Source organism: Pyrgilauda ruficollis, unplaced genomic scaffold (genome assembly GCF_017590135.1).
Source record: "Pyrgilauda ruficollis isolate IOZ18807 unplaced genomic scaffold, ASM1759013v1 scaffold97, whole genome shotgun sequence".
NCBI lineage: Eukaryota > Metazoa > Chordata > Aves > Passeriformes > Passeridae > Pyrgilauda > Pyrgilauda ruficollis.
Window position 1 is genome coordinate 120,257 of NW_024531821.1, and position 15,551 is coordinate 135,807.

A 15,551-nucleotide genomic window follows, 5' to 3' on the forward strand; every position below is an offset into this window, starting at 1 on the left:
GGCAGTCCCTGGCAATGGCATTCATGGCAGCTCCACACAACATCTTGGCTTTAAATGCTGTCACTTTCTGCCTGAGAGTGGCACAAAAATTAACTGTTCTCTCTCCTCTCTGCTTGGTGGGAAAAACCAACCAAAATGCCCAGTAATTCTGCTGCACTTGCTGAGTGGAATCGACCAAAGTTAATACAGTTTGGAAAACAAGTGTATTGTATTATGGTAAACTTTTGAAGCCTGTTGAAGAGCATTTCCTGATCCTAAAATGGCTCTTTTTCCTGGTGAATTCTTCATTTAGGGCGAGAATGGGACTGAGGACTGCATTATGGCCTTGGAAACTTTGTTTAGTGTCTTATTCTCCATGTGCAGACTTATGGTAAGGGAATTACGCCCCACCCTCAATAACACTTTAAAGCAGTTAACACAAAATCATGTTTGTGTAGCACAGTCCATTTTCCATCTTTCCCTTTGAGTTCTTATCTGGCCCACGGTAGTAAACAGAAGGCCTGTATCACGTTATTGATAAGGACACTTTATAATTTATTCCCTGATGCTCAAAAATAACATTTAAATATCAGGCGGGAGGTAAATAAGTAGTCTGAATTCCATTATTTATTTCAGTCTGCATTTTGAATAACATCCCAGTTGCAGACTCTGTGTAAGCATTGTTTTTGCTGAACTGCCCTTATGTAATTCATGGTATTACTGATTCATAATGTCCAAGCAATAAAGGAAAGCTGGTGATTGAATGCAACATTACAGGCACCATATACTCCATTTATCACTGAGCTGATGTACCAGAATCTGAAAACACTCATTGATCCAGCCTCGGTCCAGGAGAAGAACACTGAGAGCATTCACTACCTCATGCTCCCCCAAGTCAGGTAAGAGGCAGCTCTTCAGGGCAAAATTGGGGTTTGGTTGTTTATTGGGGGATTTTTGTTCATTTTTGGTTTGGTTTTTTTTATTTTTTTTTTTTATTTCACTTGTGTTTAAAACTGCATAACAAGAAACCAAACTGCTTTAATAATGTAAATATTCCTTTGTCTCTGAAAAAATTTTAGGATGCTAGTGAACATGTTCTTTTCTATGAGCACAGAATGTTTATATTTCGATTAAGATCTGATCAATTTTAGTCTCTTTGCTGTAGGAGAACGTTTCCCTTGCAGTACACTTCACACTCCACCCTCAATTTTAGCTGAGAATTTTCTCTCCATATTTAGGCAGTAGATTTGTGTTAGCTTAAAAGACTGGGGATAGGAAGGAAAGCAGTTAGGAGGAATGCATGTTCCCAATTCATAATATTTTCTTGTGGTGGGCAGGAATATCCTTTTTTCCTCCTCAAACTGTGTGTTGGCTCGAAGCTGTAGTGCCTAACTGTGAAAGGCCCTGAAGGATCAGACACATCACTGGTATTGCAGTGGATTTAGTTCCAGCAGCACTGTCTGCTCTGGGTATCTGAAAATAAGAGAAAAAACTTCCCTTCAGTGTTGCAGCTCAGTGTAAAAACCCTCAAGGACAGGAGACCTGACCTTGATATTTTACAGTTTAAAAATTTAAGCCTTCTCTAATGGTGTATCTTTTTATGGCTGCTGCATGCTTTGAGGAGGGTGTATGGTCTTTGTGAGAGCTTTAATAGTGAGAGTTACTGCAACAGGGAGCTGGAGATTGACATAATGATGGTGCTGATTTTCTGTTCCTTGGGCAAGTGCTGTGAAGAATATGTAATCAAGGAATGCCATCCTCATCAGGGAGCTGCCAGGATTAGGTTTGGGCTCCTGTGGAAGGGAGTCAGGGAAGGATGGGGGGAGCTGTTTGCAGGGGCTCAGTTCAGGCATGGGCGTAGCACGAGCATTTAAAAGTGGCTTAGTCACTCTTCACTGCAGTTAATGCTGACTTGCTGCTGCATCATGCAAATGTGGGATATATTTGAGGCTTGCAGCACTTTTCTCTGTATTGCATTTTGTTTGGGTTTTGGTCTGTTACTAGTTTGTGGAATTTATTGGATCCCCTGTGTATCAGTTGTTCCTTTGTCTCAGAGAAAAAAGCCTTTTCAAATCCAGAGTATTGCTGGAGTTTCACCTGGAGTTGCAAAGCACATCACTGCATTTACTTCGACAGTTTTCTGACACAGCATAAGGACAATATTGTCTATTAATAGGAAGAGATATTTTTTGGATGCAGTTAGAGAAAATACCACTTTACCAGTATGGGGAGTGCAGATAAAGCTGAAGGACTTGGCCACTTTCACAGCTGAGCTTGACTCAACACCTGTGTTAAGACCCCACTGAAGTCATGCTTGGTTGCTCAGTGTGGTTGCATTAAATTTTGTGGATTTACATTCAGTCTTTGAAAAATACTCTCATGTTGTGGCTCTGCAGTCTTGTTCAGTGGTACTGAAACAGTGTCACATAGTCCTGTATGAAGCTTTCTGGGAACAAAATATTTCATCTTGTAATTTCCACGTTTCCAAGTTGTTGGAGGATCATCCTCAGGGACTGGCTTTTGGAAGAACAAAAGCTTCAAAAGAGGTAGAACAAACTCAAAGCCTTAATGTTGCAATGGGCATATTTCAGTTGTAAGTTTTGCTTCACCAGCTCTGTTTTTCTGGCCAGTCCTTACAGGAGTTGTGCTTTTCATCCCAGTACTTCTGCTCCTTAGATTACAGCAAGTATCTGTGTTCATTTAATTTTATTCATATCTGTCTTTTTAACCAATACCTCTGCTCTTGCTTTGATACCTGAGTGGTTTTAAAGGAGCTGCCCAATTAGTGCACCTACTCAACAAATCAGGAGAAACACATTTTCAGAACATTTCACTGCTTGTACATTTGAAACAGGATGTAAATGTCAATTGCCACCAAAAAAAAAAATAAAGGCCAAAAATTCAACCCCAATCCTCTCTCCACCCCACCCCTCAAAAAAAACCCCAAAAGGCAAAAAAAACCCCAACCCTGCCTAGCCTCAAAATGGAAGGGTGTTAAAATTTTTGAGCCCAGAAACATGTTAAAACTCTAAAACATGAAGCTCAAATACCTGCAGTTTCTGGAAAAGAGAATAAATTGAGATCCAGTGAATTGTTGTTACAGGGAATTCGTTGTTGCTATAAGTACCCTATTTATAATATCTTTCTGCATCTTCTTATGATATTATTAATGTAAATTGTATTTTTTATTGGCTATTACTAGAATAGGTTGTATGACTCAATCCTCTGCACCTTGTGAGAGGTGCTAACAAAAGAGGTAAAAATAGCTCTGCTATTTGTTTTCAGCAAGTTATTTCCTCTTCATCTTCTCCACAAAGAGAGAGGAAAAGCCTGTTTGTTCATTTTTCAAATTGCCCCAACCAGGGCATAATTGAGCCTGTTGCAGGAAATGTCAGAGAAGGGGGTAAAATGTTTTCCATCTGCTCAAAGAGATGTGATGAAAATGCAGCAATTATAATGTTTCCTTTCTAATCTAGGGAGGATCTCATCGACAAAAAAATTGAAAGTGCCGTTTCTTGTTTGCAGTCTGTGATTGAGCTGGGGCGAGTGATCAGAGACAGAAAAACCATCCCAGTCAAGGTTAGAACTCCTCACATCTCCTATCATGCCTTGGGAATGTGTAACAGCTTTGTAACTTTGGGATGAACCTGGGGAAACGGAATAGTTAAGTTTCTGTTTTGTTTTTTTTCCCCCAGTACCCTTTGAAAGAAGTAGTAGTTATCCACCAGGATCCCGAGGCTCTGGAAAACATCAGGTCTTTAGAGAAGTATGTACTCGAGGTAAGAACATCATGTTTAAGGGGATTGTGTCTGTTGGTTCCCTGAACAACCTCCCCTGTTGACCACATTAACAAGTCACAGGTGAAATGAATTTCCAGGAGAGCTGTAATGAAAGGGGTGTCAGTGGGTCATGTGCCAAAGGCAGTTTAGTGTCGAGAAATACTTAATCCTACAAACCGACCACACTGGACTGAGAGGCTGTTAGAATCTGACCTGTTTGCATTCTCTAAAGCCATGAAATCCATCTTCAAGGATCAGTGGCACCAAATTCTTTTTCTGTTCCCACTGAGCACTGGCAATGCAGGATCTGGGGGGTTTTCCCTTGTGCTGAAATGGCGTGTCCATTTCTTTGCCTGTTCATTATCCTGTGCCTGTTCTTGGCAGCTTAAGGATCCCTTCTTCCCTTCAGTAAACCATCTGTAGCAGCACATTTGCTCATGTGCCTAAAATATGCCATCCTATTGTGGTTGAAGTTGCCATTGTCAAGGTCAGCTGCTTTACCTTGACAAAGAGAACAAAAATGTGCATCTTCCCAAAGAGGATCAGCTCACCTCACTTGTCTTGCTGAGGGCAGCCATGTCAGTCAGGGAATTCAGGAAATGAAGCAGAGGAGGGACTGTGAAACTTGTGTTACATATAATTCCAGCAATTTAACCTTTCCCAAGCCTAATTACACATCTATGAAAATATCTAAAAATTCTGCTGGGGGAATGAGCACTGGCTCAGGAAGCCACAGCTCAGTGCACAGGACCTCTACATCAGTGCTGTATCTGCTTGCTTTTAGTTACTGTGGGAGTTAAATGCCTAAGAATTATTCACTAGAGGAATTTTAATTTAAAAAATAGTAATTGATTTGCAAGTGGGACTGTAAAGCTTTTCTGTCATGTTAACTAATTGATTATTGCTCTTAGACTTGGCAGTTATAATCCCTTGCTTCAGAATTGCTGTTATTATTAATTATAATAATTTCAATATCTGAGTCTCTTCAACAGCAGAATTCTGTGAAATTTAGGCTAATGTCTGTCCCATTTTCTGGATCTGAAAAATGGATTTTAAATTCTAGAGAATCCAGTTTTAAGGAAGATGAGGTTTGCTTCCTCAAATTACTTCCAAAAGAGTAGTTGCTAGAATTTATTGTCAGTTTCTACAGCTAATGAAAGGTAACAAAAGAAGCTAACAATTTTTAAATTATTACATAATTGGATTGTACATTAGTATGTTTTGATTTGTAGTCCTTTGCTACTGCAGACAAAAGTGTCTCTTCTGGAGAGATGAGTTAAAACAAACTCTGATGCCTTTGTGGAAGCGCAAACACAAAGTACTGTCTATTGTCCTGGTTTTATTATGTGTCTTAAAATTCAACAAGCTGCTGCTGGAGCTTAGTGTGTGTTTTATTGTACTGCATGGCAATCAATCCTGTTGTTTACTGGATGGTGCAGAGCTAAAGAGGTCAGTGATTACAGGCAGGCTGGGCAGCATTGCTTGGGCTGCATTTGCAGCTTTGTTCATCAACCTCCTCCCTATTCAGAGCTTTAGAACCTTCAGTGATTGCCAATAGTAAATTTGTAGATGCCAGAGGTAATGGGTAAGGAGAATTACACTATTTAATTTCGTGTAGTTGCTGACAAAAGAATGGGAAAAATATACTTGTCAATTCCTCAGAAATTTCATTCATCGCTTTTGCAGAAGGAGCTGTTCTCTTTGATCTGCAGTGCTCCTCTCTCATCTTCAGAACACAGCAAGTCATTTAAATAAATGGATTTTAATATTAGAACTTGCCAGATTATAGAGTTGTCATGCAAAAATAGCCAAGCTCACGAAATGAAATAAACCCAGAAGCTTTTAGCAACTGGACACAGTTGCATTTTATTCATTTCTATTTGAGGCCTTTTACAAGCCTGGGTCAGGACTTTTCTTCCCAGCTGCTTCCAGGGAAAGATTTTCTTTGTGTAAATTTGACTCTGTGCACAGTCAGAATCTTGTTTCCATCCAACCTTTGTATTTCCTCCAACCCCCAGCCCTGTGCAGGGCTGCTGTAAAACAGAAAATTGACTTCTCCATCAAAGCCAGGACCGAGCCTGTGACAGGGCTGAATTATCTGACAGGAGCTGTGGCTGGGGGGCCCAGCAGTTTTTCATTTCTTACACTGTTACATAATGAGTACTTATTTTCCTTTTTAGGCTGCCTGCTTAGAGAGCCCAGCCCAGCTGAAGCACAGCATTTCTGACATTTCTGTCTCTGTTCTGAGGACTGGGCATAGCTGGGGCACATGGCACCAGCTAAAGGCTCTTGTGTGTTCAGGCATTCCATGTTCAGCTCTTCAGCTGGTGATGGGAAGGGCTGGTTGCCTCAGTATGTCCCCACGAGACTTGAAAGATGTGTTAAGGAGCTAATTTTGAGTAATTAGGAAGATAAAATTAAGAATTATTTTAAGTCAAAGCTCTGAGACTGATGTAAACAGACCTAAGATACAGATTTGCCTGTTTTTCTAAGACTCATTCTGGGTTTTTAAATGGATAATGTGTACGAAAGAATGATTTCCTAATCTAATTAGTACAGAAAACTTGTCCTGATGGGGTTGGCTTCTCTGATTTATCTAATCAGGCCCAAAGTAATTTTTCAATTTGTGCTATTTTTTGGATTATTATTTCTTTTCCCCCACGAGGTTGTCATTTACAACACATGGGCTCATTTCCAGCAGCACCCCATTGAAACTGAATTTCTGAAGTGCGTAATTTTCATTAGATTTCCTAAAAGATGTATTAAATAAAATTAGATTCAGTTGTGTTCTTGGCTCCTCATGTCAGTAGGACTTCCTAGGGAATTAGGCTGCAGCTCAGAGGTTGTATTTAAGCATTATTTCTCAATCCAAATGTTTGGCTACTTGCTAGTCCTGTCATGCTGATGCTGCCATTTACTTCTGCTTCCTAAATGCCTTGGAGCAGCTTGTTTGCCAAGTGCACCTGGTGATGCTGTAGGATGGTGATAGGAGCTCTCACCACCATCCAGTGGGCATTAAACACCAAATGCTCCAAGTATTGGACAGCCTGGCAGACAGAACCTGCAGTGAAGTGTACGTGCAGGTCTGTGCCTCATGTTTTCCAACCCCAGCCATATTCCCCTTCAGCTCTCTTCTCTCCAAAGAGTTCCAGTCTTGTCTTCCCTCATATGAAAACAATGTTCTCGTCTCAATCAGTTGTGTAAAACTGCCCACAGCACCACGATGTTCCCTTCAGGTATGGGAACAAAACCCACATGCGCAACTCAGAAAAATGGGCACACACCTTCCTGCAGTGTCTGGGGCCCCTCCTAAAGTCCGTGCAGGTTTTATAAAGCTGTTTTGGCTGCAGGACACAGCCAGAAGCTTTTCTGAGCAGAGTGGTTTTCTGTGCAGTGAGGAGCTGGAATGAAAAGGTAAGAAGGACACAAAATGAGGCCATTTTGTACAACCTCAACTGTAAAATGGTTGGTTATGATTTCCTGGCTCTGTGTGTTCTGAAAGGACTGTTCCAGGAGAATTTTCTCTCCTGAGCTCTGCCAGGCTGTTGGCTCCACCACTGCACACAGAGGGAAGGGGTTTAGCTCTTGGGCAGCTGTGAGGGGGAAATCAAAAGGACTGCTGAGTAGTGGGCTGCATGAGGGGAGAGCTGCCTGTTGATAACAAAGAGCAGCCTGGAGGCTGAGGTGGGCATGGGCTCTGCTGCTGAAGGTGGGCTCAGGGCTGGGTTTGTTTGCTCTCCCAATGCCTCGGTCCACAGAGACAAGCCTTGCACCTTGACACGTGCGGCTTCCTGCCGCTGAGCTGCTGTGCTGTCCGTCCCTGCAGGAGCTGAACGTGCGGGCGCTGACGCTGTCTGCGGACAAGGGCAGGTACGGCGTGCGGCTGCGGGCCGAGCCCGAGCACACCGTGCTGGGCCGCCGCCTCAAGGGCGCCTTCAAGCCCCTCATGGCTGCCATCAAGGAGCTCAGCAGCGAGCAGCTGGAGAGGTTCCAGGAGACAGGTCTGTAGTGGGACAAACCCCTCAAGGGTGGCAGGGTGTCTTTCTGTGGGCTTAGGGGAGCTTAAGGCCTGCTTGCCTCTTCTTATCCCTCTTCAGCTGTTACAAGAAGGAAATTTGGGTTTGTTATTTCTGGGGTTTTTTTGGCAAGAAAAGTTTAGAAATGGTCGTGGACACTGAGTTTGAACTGTTCTGTTAAACTGTTCCTTCCTGTCGGAGGAGGTTTAGGATTGATAATAGGGAGAAGTTCTTCCCCAGAGGGTGTCGAGCACTGCCCAGGTTCCTCAGGGAATGGTCACAGCCCTGAGGCTGCCAGAGCTCCAGGAGAGTTTGGACAGCGCTGCCAGGGATGCACAGGGTGGGATTGCAGGAGTGTCTATGAAGGATTTGAACCCATTGATCCTTGTGAGTTCCTTCCAGCTCAGGATGTTCTCTGATTTTAAGTGCTACTGTAAAGCCAAGATGAAGCAGAGAATAAGCTTTCTGTGAGACTAAATCAGATTGGAACTGAGTATTTGGGCAGTAGCTTTTATTCTAAAAGCATTCCTTTGATTCTGCAGTTACAAGTGGGTGTGAATTTTGCAGCTATATCTGTTTAGCAAACTGCTTAAATAGAAATTTGGAGGTGGTGGAGTATACAGGTTATTTTTAAGTTTTATTCCATTCAGATGGTTCCACACAAACAGCTTCCGAAGAGCCTGTGTTTTAGTGAGCTCTGCTGCCTGGAGAAGTGCTTGTGTGAAAAACGGAAATGTGGGATAATTCACTGCTGCTTACTAGTGCTTAACTGCTGTTTGACTGCATTGCACGTGTTTGAAGGCTGATACTTGGTTAAAGCTTTCTGAATTTAAAATTGGGGATTTCACTTGGATGGTAAGAGATGCTCTCCATCTGCCAACCCTGCAGGCAGCATTGTTGTGGAAGGACATGAACTCCATGGGGAAGATCTCCGTCTCATGTATCAGATGACAGAGGGATCTGCCCAGTTTGAGGCACACTCTGATGCTCAGGTATTTTATTGGTTGTTTCCTCTCTTTCTTTTTTTTGATTAAGGGGAGTGTTCCTCAGGAAGCAGTTGGAAAATGGTGAGGTAAAAGCTGGCTTGGGTTTGTTAGTTCAGATAGTTCAGCACATTTCAGGAGTGTGTCAATCCTGGAGCTGTTCAACGCTCTCTCCATCATATTTTGTACGTGAAGAGCTCTCTAAAGGCATCCTGAGCTCCTGACTGTGTTACTTCCACCTTGTTTCCAGTTTGTCTGTCACCTGTTCATCAGTGTTTTGTCTGTTTGCTCAGGTTTTGGTGCTGCTGGATGTGACCCCAGACCAGTCCATGGTGGATGAAGGAGTGGCCCGGGAAGTGATCAATCGCATCCAGAAGCTTCGCAAGAAGGTGAGCAGTCAGTGGGGTGGGACAAGGCATTTCCATTCCCTTTCCAGCAGTCTGGGCAATGTGCAGAGACTGCATTTTTAATTAAGCATGAAGCCCTGTGTCATTTACTCCTCATGTATGGCTTTCTGATTGGATTCCCTTGCAAGAGCTCTAAAGGACATGTAAAGAAAATTTTCCTGGGACTTGTTATTTTGGAAAAGATCAGTGCAGTTAAGGCTGCATAAATCACATACTCATAGAACAGTGTGGGTTGGAAAGGACCTTCCTTCAGCATAAGACTGAAAAACTACAAATTTTTACCAAAATAGATATTTTTTGCATTATATGTATTAAAATCAGTGTAGATTTTACACGTATATATATACATATACACACCTATAGTGTCTTTGAGACTATATATACATATCTGCACCTATGTAGATTTATATATTTTAATGTTTTTTACATATGTAGAACTTGAGGATTTATTTCTGTATAAAATATAACCAGGAAGGATTGTGGCCATGAAAACTCTCCCATGTGTTACTGGATTTAAATTCAGTTCTGTAATGACATAAAGCCATGATTTATTTTCACTATAATGAATGTCAATATACTTAATCTTGCCTAAACTCCCACGTTTTAAGGTTCTCGGTGTTTTTGTAGAAGGATTGTTTTCTTCTAAGTCTTTTGTGTAGGCTTTTAACAACTGCTTGATAATTACCTTTTTTTTTAACTTGACAAGTATTGCTCTCTTGATGTGTGGTTTTGCTGTCAGTAATGGTGTCTGTGTGTCCTGCAGAGGAACCTGGTCCCTACAGATGAGATCACAGTGTACTACAGGGCCGTGCCAGAGGGGGAATACCTGGACACTGTCATCCAGCAGCACGCCGAGTTCATTTTTGCCACAATAAAGGCAGACCTGAAGCCTTACCCGGTGCCTACCTCAAAGGAAGTTCTCATCCAGGAAAAAACCCAAGTAAGGAGGAAAAACATCGCTTGCATAGTTCATATTACTTGCTTTTAACCCAACAAGCTGCTCCAATTAAAGAATAATGGTGTCAATATTTATTTGTGGAATAGAGCAGATATTGTTTTCTATTTATAACTTTCTGTATTAGTCTTCCTTGGTTTATAAAAGAAAGGAGTTGGGTTCTGTATGCTTGGTGATTTTGAAAATCAGGCTGCTTGGATACCAAAGTAAATAACTGAGGCAGTTGTTTGTCTGAACTTAATACACAGTTATTTGTACTTGGATCAGTGTGTTGTTTGAACAGCCAAAATGTTGTTGCTCTGATTTTCTTAGATTAATAGACTTTCGTACTAGAACTACTCCTTTGAGGCTAAATTTGGCTTAAGACCAACTGGTTTAATATTTAAGGATGTTTTTTTCCTGTGCCCTGTGTTGCTGAAGTTTTCTGTTGTAAAAGTGTAGTTTCATATTTCAAATCAGCAGCAATTTCTGTTGTTTTCTTTGATTGCTGCTTCTGACATATTTGATGATAGTTTTACCATGGTTTTACTGAAACTTACTCTATTCAAAAGACATTCCTAGCAGAACTGTGAATGAACTATTCTTCAATATAAATGTCCTGCTGGACCACAAAGATTAATTCACACAAGAGTGTAGGATCTATCAGACTTGAAATTTGATTTACAGAATGGCTGGGAAGGCAGGGAATAGCTGAAAGGAAAGGGCACATCTCATCCATCTTAATAGTGTGTGTAAAGGAAATGTTTTATAGTTATTAATGGCACTTCTGAAGTTGAACAGATTTGAAACAAAGCCCTGTTTGGCCTTTTTTCAAAACTATCAGTTTCATTTAGTGACGGGGGAAAGCACTAAGTAAATACTGTGGTTGAGAAATCACTGAAAATCTTTAAGTTTCTTCTAAGTACTCATTTGATACTTCTGATGGACAACATCAAATCTGAATTGGAATGTAAAAGCAGCTGGAAATACAGTGCTGGGAATCACCTGTCTGATTGCCTGCCTGAAATCACCTGAACCTGAGCTTTAGTGCTGGTCACTGTTGCTTTCCATGAAAACTTTAATTCCTGTGCAATTATGGTTACCCCCATGCTTATTTTACTCTTACCTAAATCTAATGTAATATAATTTAGTAAAGAAAGCCATTGTGGAAAGATGAGTGTATTGATTTAGTCATAAATAATGCTCTGTGTTAGAGATGAAATCCTCCTCTGACAGCAGGCACCTGACCTGGTTTTTATGGATAGAACTGATGGCTGTCATCTGCATGTCAGCAAAAACCAGGCAGTCCTTTCAGTTGTGGAGATGATGAGCTAGTGTGTGACCCTGGAAGAGGTTTGTAGGTCAGGCCACGCATTTGTACAAATGTTGAATTTCAGACAGAGAAAATCTACAGAAATCTTCACTAAATAGCGCTGTTTTGCCAGCCAGATCTGTGGGGTGTTGATAGCTCAGTTTAGAGAAATTCAGTTGTCTCATTGTGGGCATCCAGCTGAGAGGGCCTCCTGCCGCCTTGAAACTTTGGCAGGGAGAGTGTTTCAGACAAACCCTGAGCAGGGAATTGGGCTTGTTCTTCTCTCTGGAGGAGAGAAGGCTCCAGGGAGAGCTCAGAGCCCCTTGCAGTGCCTAAAGGCGCTACAGGAGAGCTGGAGAGGGACTGGGGGCAAGGGATGGAGGGACAGGATACAGGGAAAGGCTTCCACTGCCAGAGGACAGGGCTAGATGGGATATTGGGATGGAATTGTTCCCTGTGAGGGTGGACAGGGCCTGGCACAGGGTGCCCAGAGCAGCTGTGGCTGCCCCTGGATCCCTGGAAGTGTCCAAGGCTGGGTTGGACAGGGCTTGGAGCAGCCTGGGATAGTGGGAGGTGTCCCTGCCCGTGGCAGGAAGAGTGGGATGAGATGGTCACCAAGGTAAAGCACTTTCCAACCAAGCTGCCAGTCCTGAGTGCTGAGGGAGTGCAGTTGGTGTGTGGCAAATAGAGGCACAGAAGAACAGAAGTCATGCACTTGTTCATCATTATTTTATTTTAAGGAGTCTCAGTTACAGGATCACAGAATGGGTTGGGTTTGGGAGGGGACCTTGAAGATCATGTAGTTCCACCCCCTACCATGGACAGGGACAATCACCCCAGAGAACCTCCTTGTGGAGGAGCTCTGTGCCTGCTGCAGCCTTTTCTGTGCTTATGGGCTAGCTGTGCACTGAACTGTTTGTCACACACTTAGCTTTCAAAATAGATGTTGCAGGGAGAAGCAGATGACTGAGATTCCAGTGCCACTGTCAAGTGCTCCTTGGGAGTTTCTGTTGCTGGGTCTGCAGAGATGGATTGCTTAGGGCAGGTGCTTGACTCTGTTCTGCTGCAGCTCCTTTGTCACACTGAGAGCAGTGACATGAGAAAGCCCTTCCTGAGAAATCCTTCATGTGAGTGTGTAAGTTAAGTCAGCTGTGGCAGGATCATTGTACCAAATTTCTCGAAGTTATTTAGAGAAGTAACAGGAGTCTGCTTAATGTTGAATATATGTGAGGACTGGAAAAAAATGAAATGCACTCTGTTCTTTTTACATCTATTGTGATTACATTAAAATCATTATTTCTGGGAAATTATCCTGGATCAATTTTTGATACAAGGCTTTAATTCTGTGCTCTTTTCCCAAAGACTTGCTCCAAGCCACAAAAACAACAACAACAAAAAAAGGCAGTTTCTCAGAAACTATTGGGGCAGAAAAGCTGGTACTTGAAAAACAAATTTTGAGTTGTTGGTAGAATGGATAAACACAGAATGGCATTTGTTGCTGTATAAGTGTTTTTCCCTACTTTGTAATAGGACTTCAGTAAAGAATAGCACTTCTAAATTTGTCTGTCACCCTTTGGACTGTGTCTCTTGCTAAAGACCATCTCTAAATTTACAAAACAAAATGGCTTAAATGGTCTTTTAGTACCAGTTGTTCGTATGGGTGATTTCTGGATCTTTTTTGGAAGATCCATGTTGGATTTCCTGGAGTGCCTGTGGCAGGGTCCCTGGTACCTCTTGGGGAGATAGTCAAAGGCTGCTGGTACCAAGGCAGCTGTGACCCAGGGGGTTCTCAGTGGTCCCCCAGGGATAGTGGAGGTTTCTCCAGGCAGTGACTGAGAGCAGGGCCCTGGTCAGTAATCTGAATTTCTCTGCAAGAGTGTTCCTCTCAGGCAGATTTGCTTTGGGATTGTATTTTGGGAGGATGTCATCACTGCTCATGACTTGTGAAAATCAGGCTGTTTATTCCCTCCTTTCCTGACATCTGGTACAGGCAGATTCATGTCTGAAGCAATGTCACTGTAGGAACAATCCCTGTGTTATGGTAAATCACATTTAGTATAACAAGGCAAGATCTTTGTGTTGTTTATTGAAGGTAAACATTTTGCTGTGTTTGTTTAATAAGCAATATTGAAATGATGCTAATCTCTGTCTTTCCCCAGCTGAAGGGATCAGAGCTGGAAATCACACTGGTCAGAGGGGGGGTGTGCCAGTCTGTTGGCCCAGCCTGTGCCTACGTCAACCTCAAAGTTTGTGTCAATGGGACAGAGCAAGGTAGGAATGAACATCCCAGCCTGGTTTGTCAGGGCTGCTGGAAGGGACAGTTTGGAAATGGAGTGGTGAATGCTGGAGCCTGAATTCATTTGAAAGATAGTACAGCCTCCCCTCCAATAAGAGCTTTAAATAATCATTGAAAATAAGTTTATTCAAAGCAAAACCACACCTGTCCATGATTTCTTCTGAGGGCAAAGCTCCCGTGTGCACAGAGTTGTTACTCCTGCTCCAGGGAGAATTTGTGTGTCAGTATCTTTGTGAGGAGTGCACTCTCTGGATTTGGGGCTGTGCTTGAGAGTTTGTAATCCCTGCTGTACCACTGTGCAGGAGGTGAGTCCTGGATGTGGAGGAGATAGTCTGAAAAGCTCAGATGTGAAGTACAGAGATGAAAATCATACTTAAAACTAGATAATGGCCTGACTGTGTCTTGGGCAGTGGATGTGGATGCAGTGATGTTGTTACTAGGGTGAGTTATATATTAAGAAGGGAGAAAACTAAATGCACTTGGGGAGGTTTTTTCTTGCATGTACTGCCAGTTTGTGTATGGAAATAAGTGTTCTTCTGGTCACAGAGCTGCTCCCTGAAGGAGAAGGAATCCAGCTGGAAAAGCTGGTGACCATCTCAGAGGGCACAGTCTCAGATTTTAACTAATATAATACTGGGTTGGACCTTAGTAACACAAATAGGACTGTCTTGTTAATAAAAGCAGATATAACTTATACACCATAAATCTGAAGTACACATCAGTCCGTTTCTCTGTTTTCTTTTCCCTTTCCCACTAAAAAAATCTGGAAAGATGCAGTGTTGCCAGTTGTAAATTGGCTTAGAAACTCACTGGAAGTAATTAGCATCATTAGAAAATCATTAACACTTGAATATTGCTTCCAAACTGCATTTTAATTTCTTAATTTTCCTTTTAGATGGTGTGTTGCTCCTAGAAAATCCAAAAGGAGATAATACCTTGAACTTCACTGGACTTGTAGATGCTGTCTCCTGTATTTTTGGTCTTAAAAATTCCAAACTGACAGTTTTTAATGGAAACACAGGTAAATGGAGTATGACAAGGAAAATTGAAAGTCTTTCTAGCACCAGCTAGGAGTCATTTACTGTATAATTATTTACTGTGTAATTTATATCTATCTATCTAGCTAGCTATATCCAATTGACAAGAAAATGGGTAAGGAAATATTCCATTTTATAGTACTTAGCTTATGAGACTGTGTTTATAGTCACATCAACATGTTTCCAAAAGCTGCTGCTAAATGGTGCTCATCTGTTATCTTGCTTCCATTGCAGTTCTCATCAGGACAAAATGTGATTTATTTCAGTTTTTCCACTGGGCCCAGGCTATGTGATGGCGAGCTGCCATCAGCCTTTCCCTGCTTTCCCTAATGGCTCAGTAGGCAGGGTGAGAACTTAAGCTGAATGCAAACTGTGATGTGTAGAAGAAAAATGTTGCCTTTCCACCCTGGAGAACCTTGAGGAGCTCTGCATTTCTTCTTTTTTTAGAAAAACCTATTGAATATTTTTGCAGACTGAACTTTGTTAAGGCAAAAGAATGGAAGAAAAACCCAGAACTCTAGAAAAATGCTAATTGGATGGCTATAAAACCTTTTATTAGTAGTTTTTTTCATGGAAATATTACTGAAGCACATCTGAGGGGGCGGTACTTGAGTTGGCTGATTTGGGGCGCCCTCAGGGCTGCTGAGGATCACCAGCTCATGTCCACCAGTGACATCCATAAAGAAATAGTCTTTGTGTCACTGTTGCCATCTCAGTCCTCAGTTTCCTTATTGTCCTGTTCTGAGAATATCTCTGGGAGGATTTTGGGGGTTTCCCATCTGGTGTCATCCATTAGCTCCCTGTGATA

The 15,551-nt window shown here is 42.1% G+C and overlaps 1 protein-coding gene across 1 annotated transcript in view; it reads left to right on the forward strand.

Annotated features, from left to right (window-relative positions):
* The window catches only part of IARS1 (isoleucyl-tRNA synthetase 1), an 84,680-nt gene that overhangs the window by 64,261 nt on the left and 4,868 nt on the right, over positions 1 to 15,551 (forward strand). Inside the window, exons 21-30 of the mRNA XM_041490009.1 lie at positions 293 to 370; positions 757 to 878; positions 3,456 to 3,558; positions 3,675 to 3,758; positions 7,585 to 7,759; positions 8,663 to 8,766; positions 9,051 to 9,146; positions 9,928 to 10,104; positions 13,570 to 13,681; positions 14,602 to 14,727. Of these exons, the coding sequence (XP_041345943.1) occupies positions 293 to 370; positions 757 to 878; positions 3,456 to 3,558; positions 3,675 to 3,758; positions 7,585 to 7,759; positions 8,663 to 8,766; positions 9,051 to 9,146; positions 9,928 to 10,104; positions 13,570 to 13,681; positions 14,602 to 14,727 (1,177 nt within the window). The remainder of the gene's footprint in view (positions 1 to 292; positions 371 to 756; positions 879 to 3,455; positions 3,559 to 3,674; positions 3,759 to 7,584; positions 7,760 to 8,662; positions 8,767 to 9,050; positions 9,147 to 9,927; positions 10,105 to 13,569; positions 13,682 to 14,601; positions 14,728 to 15,551) is intronic.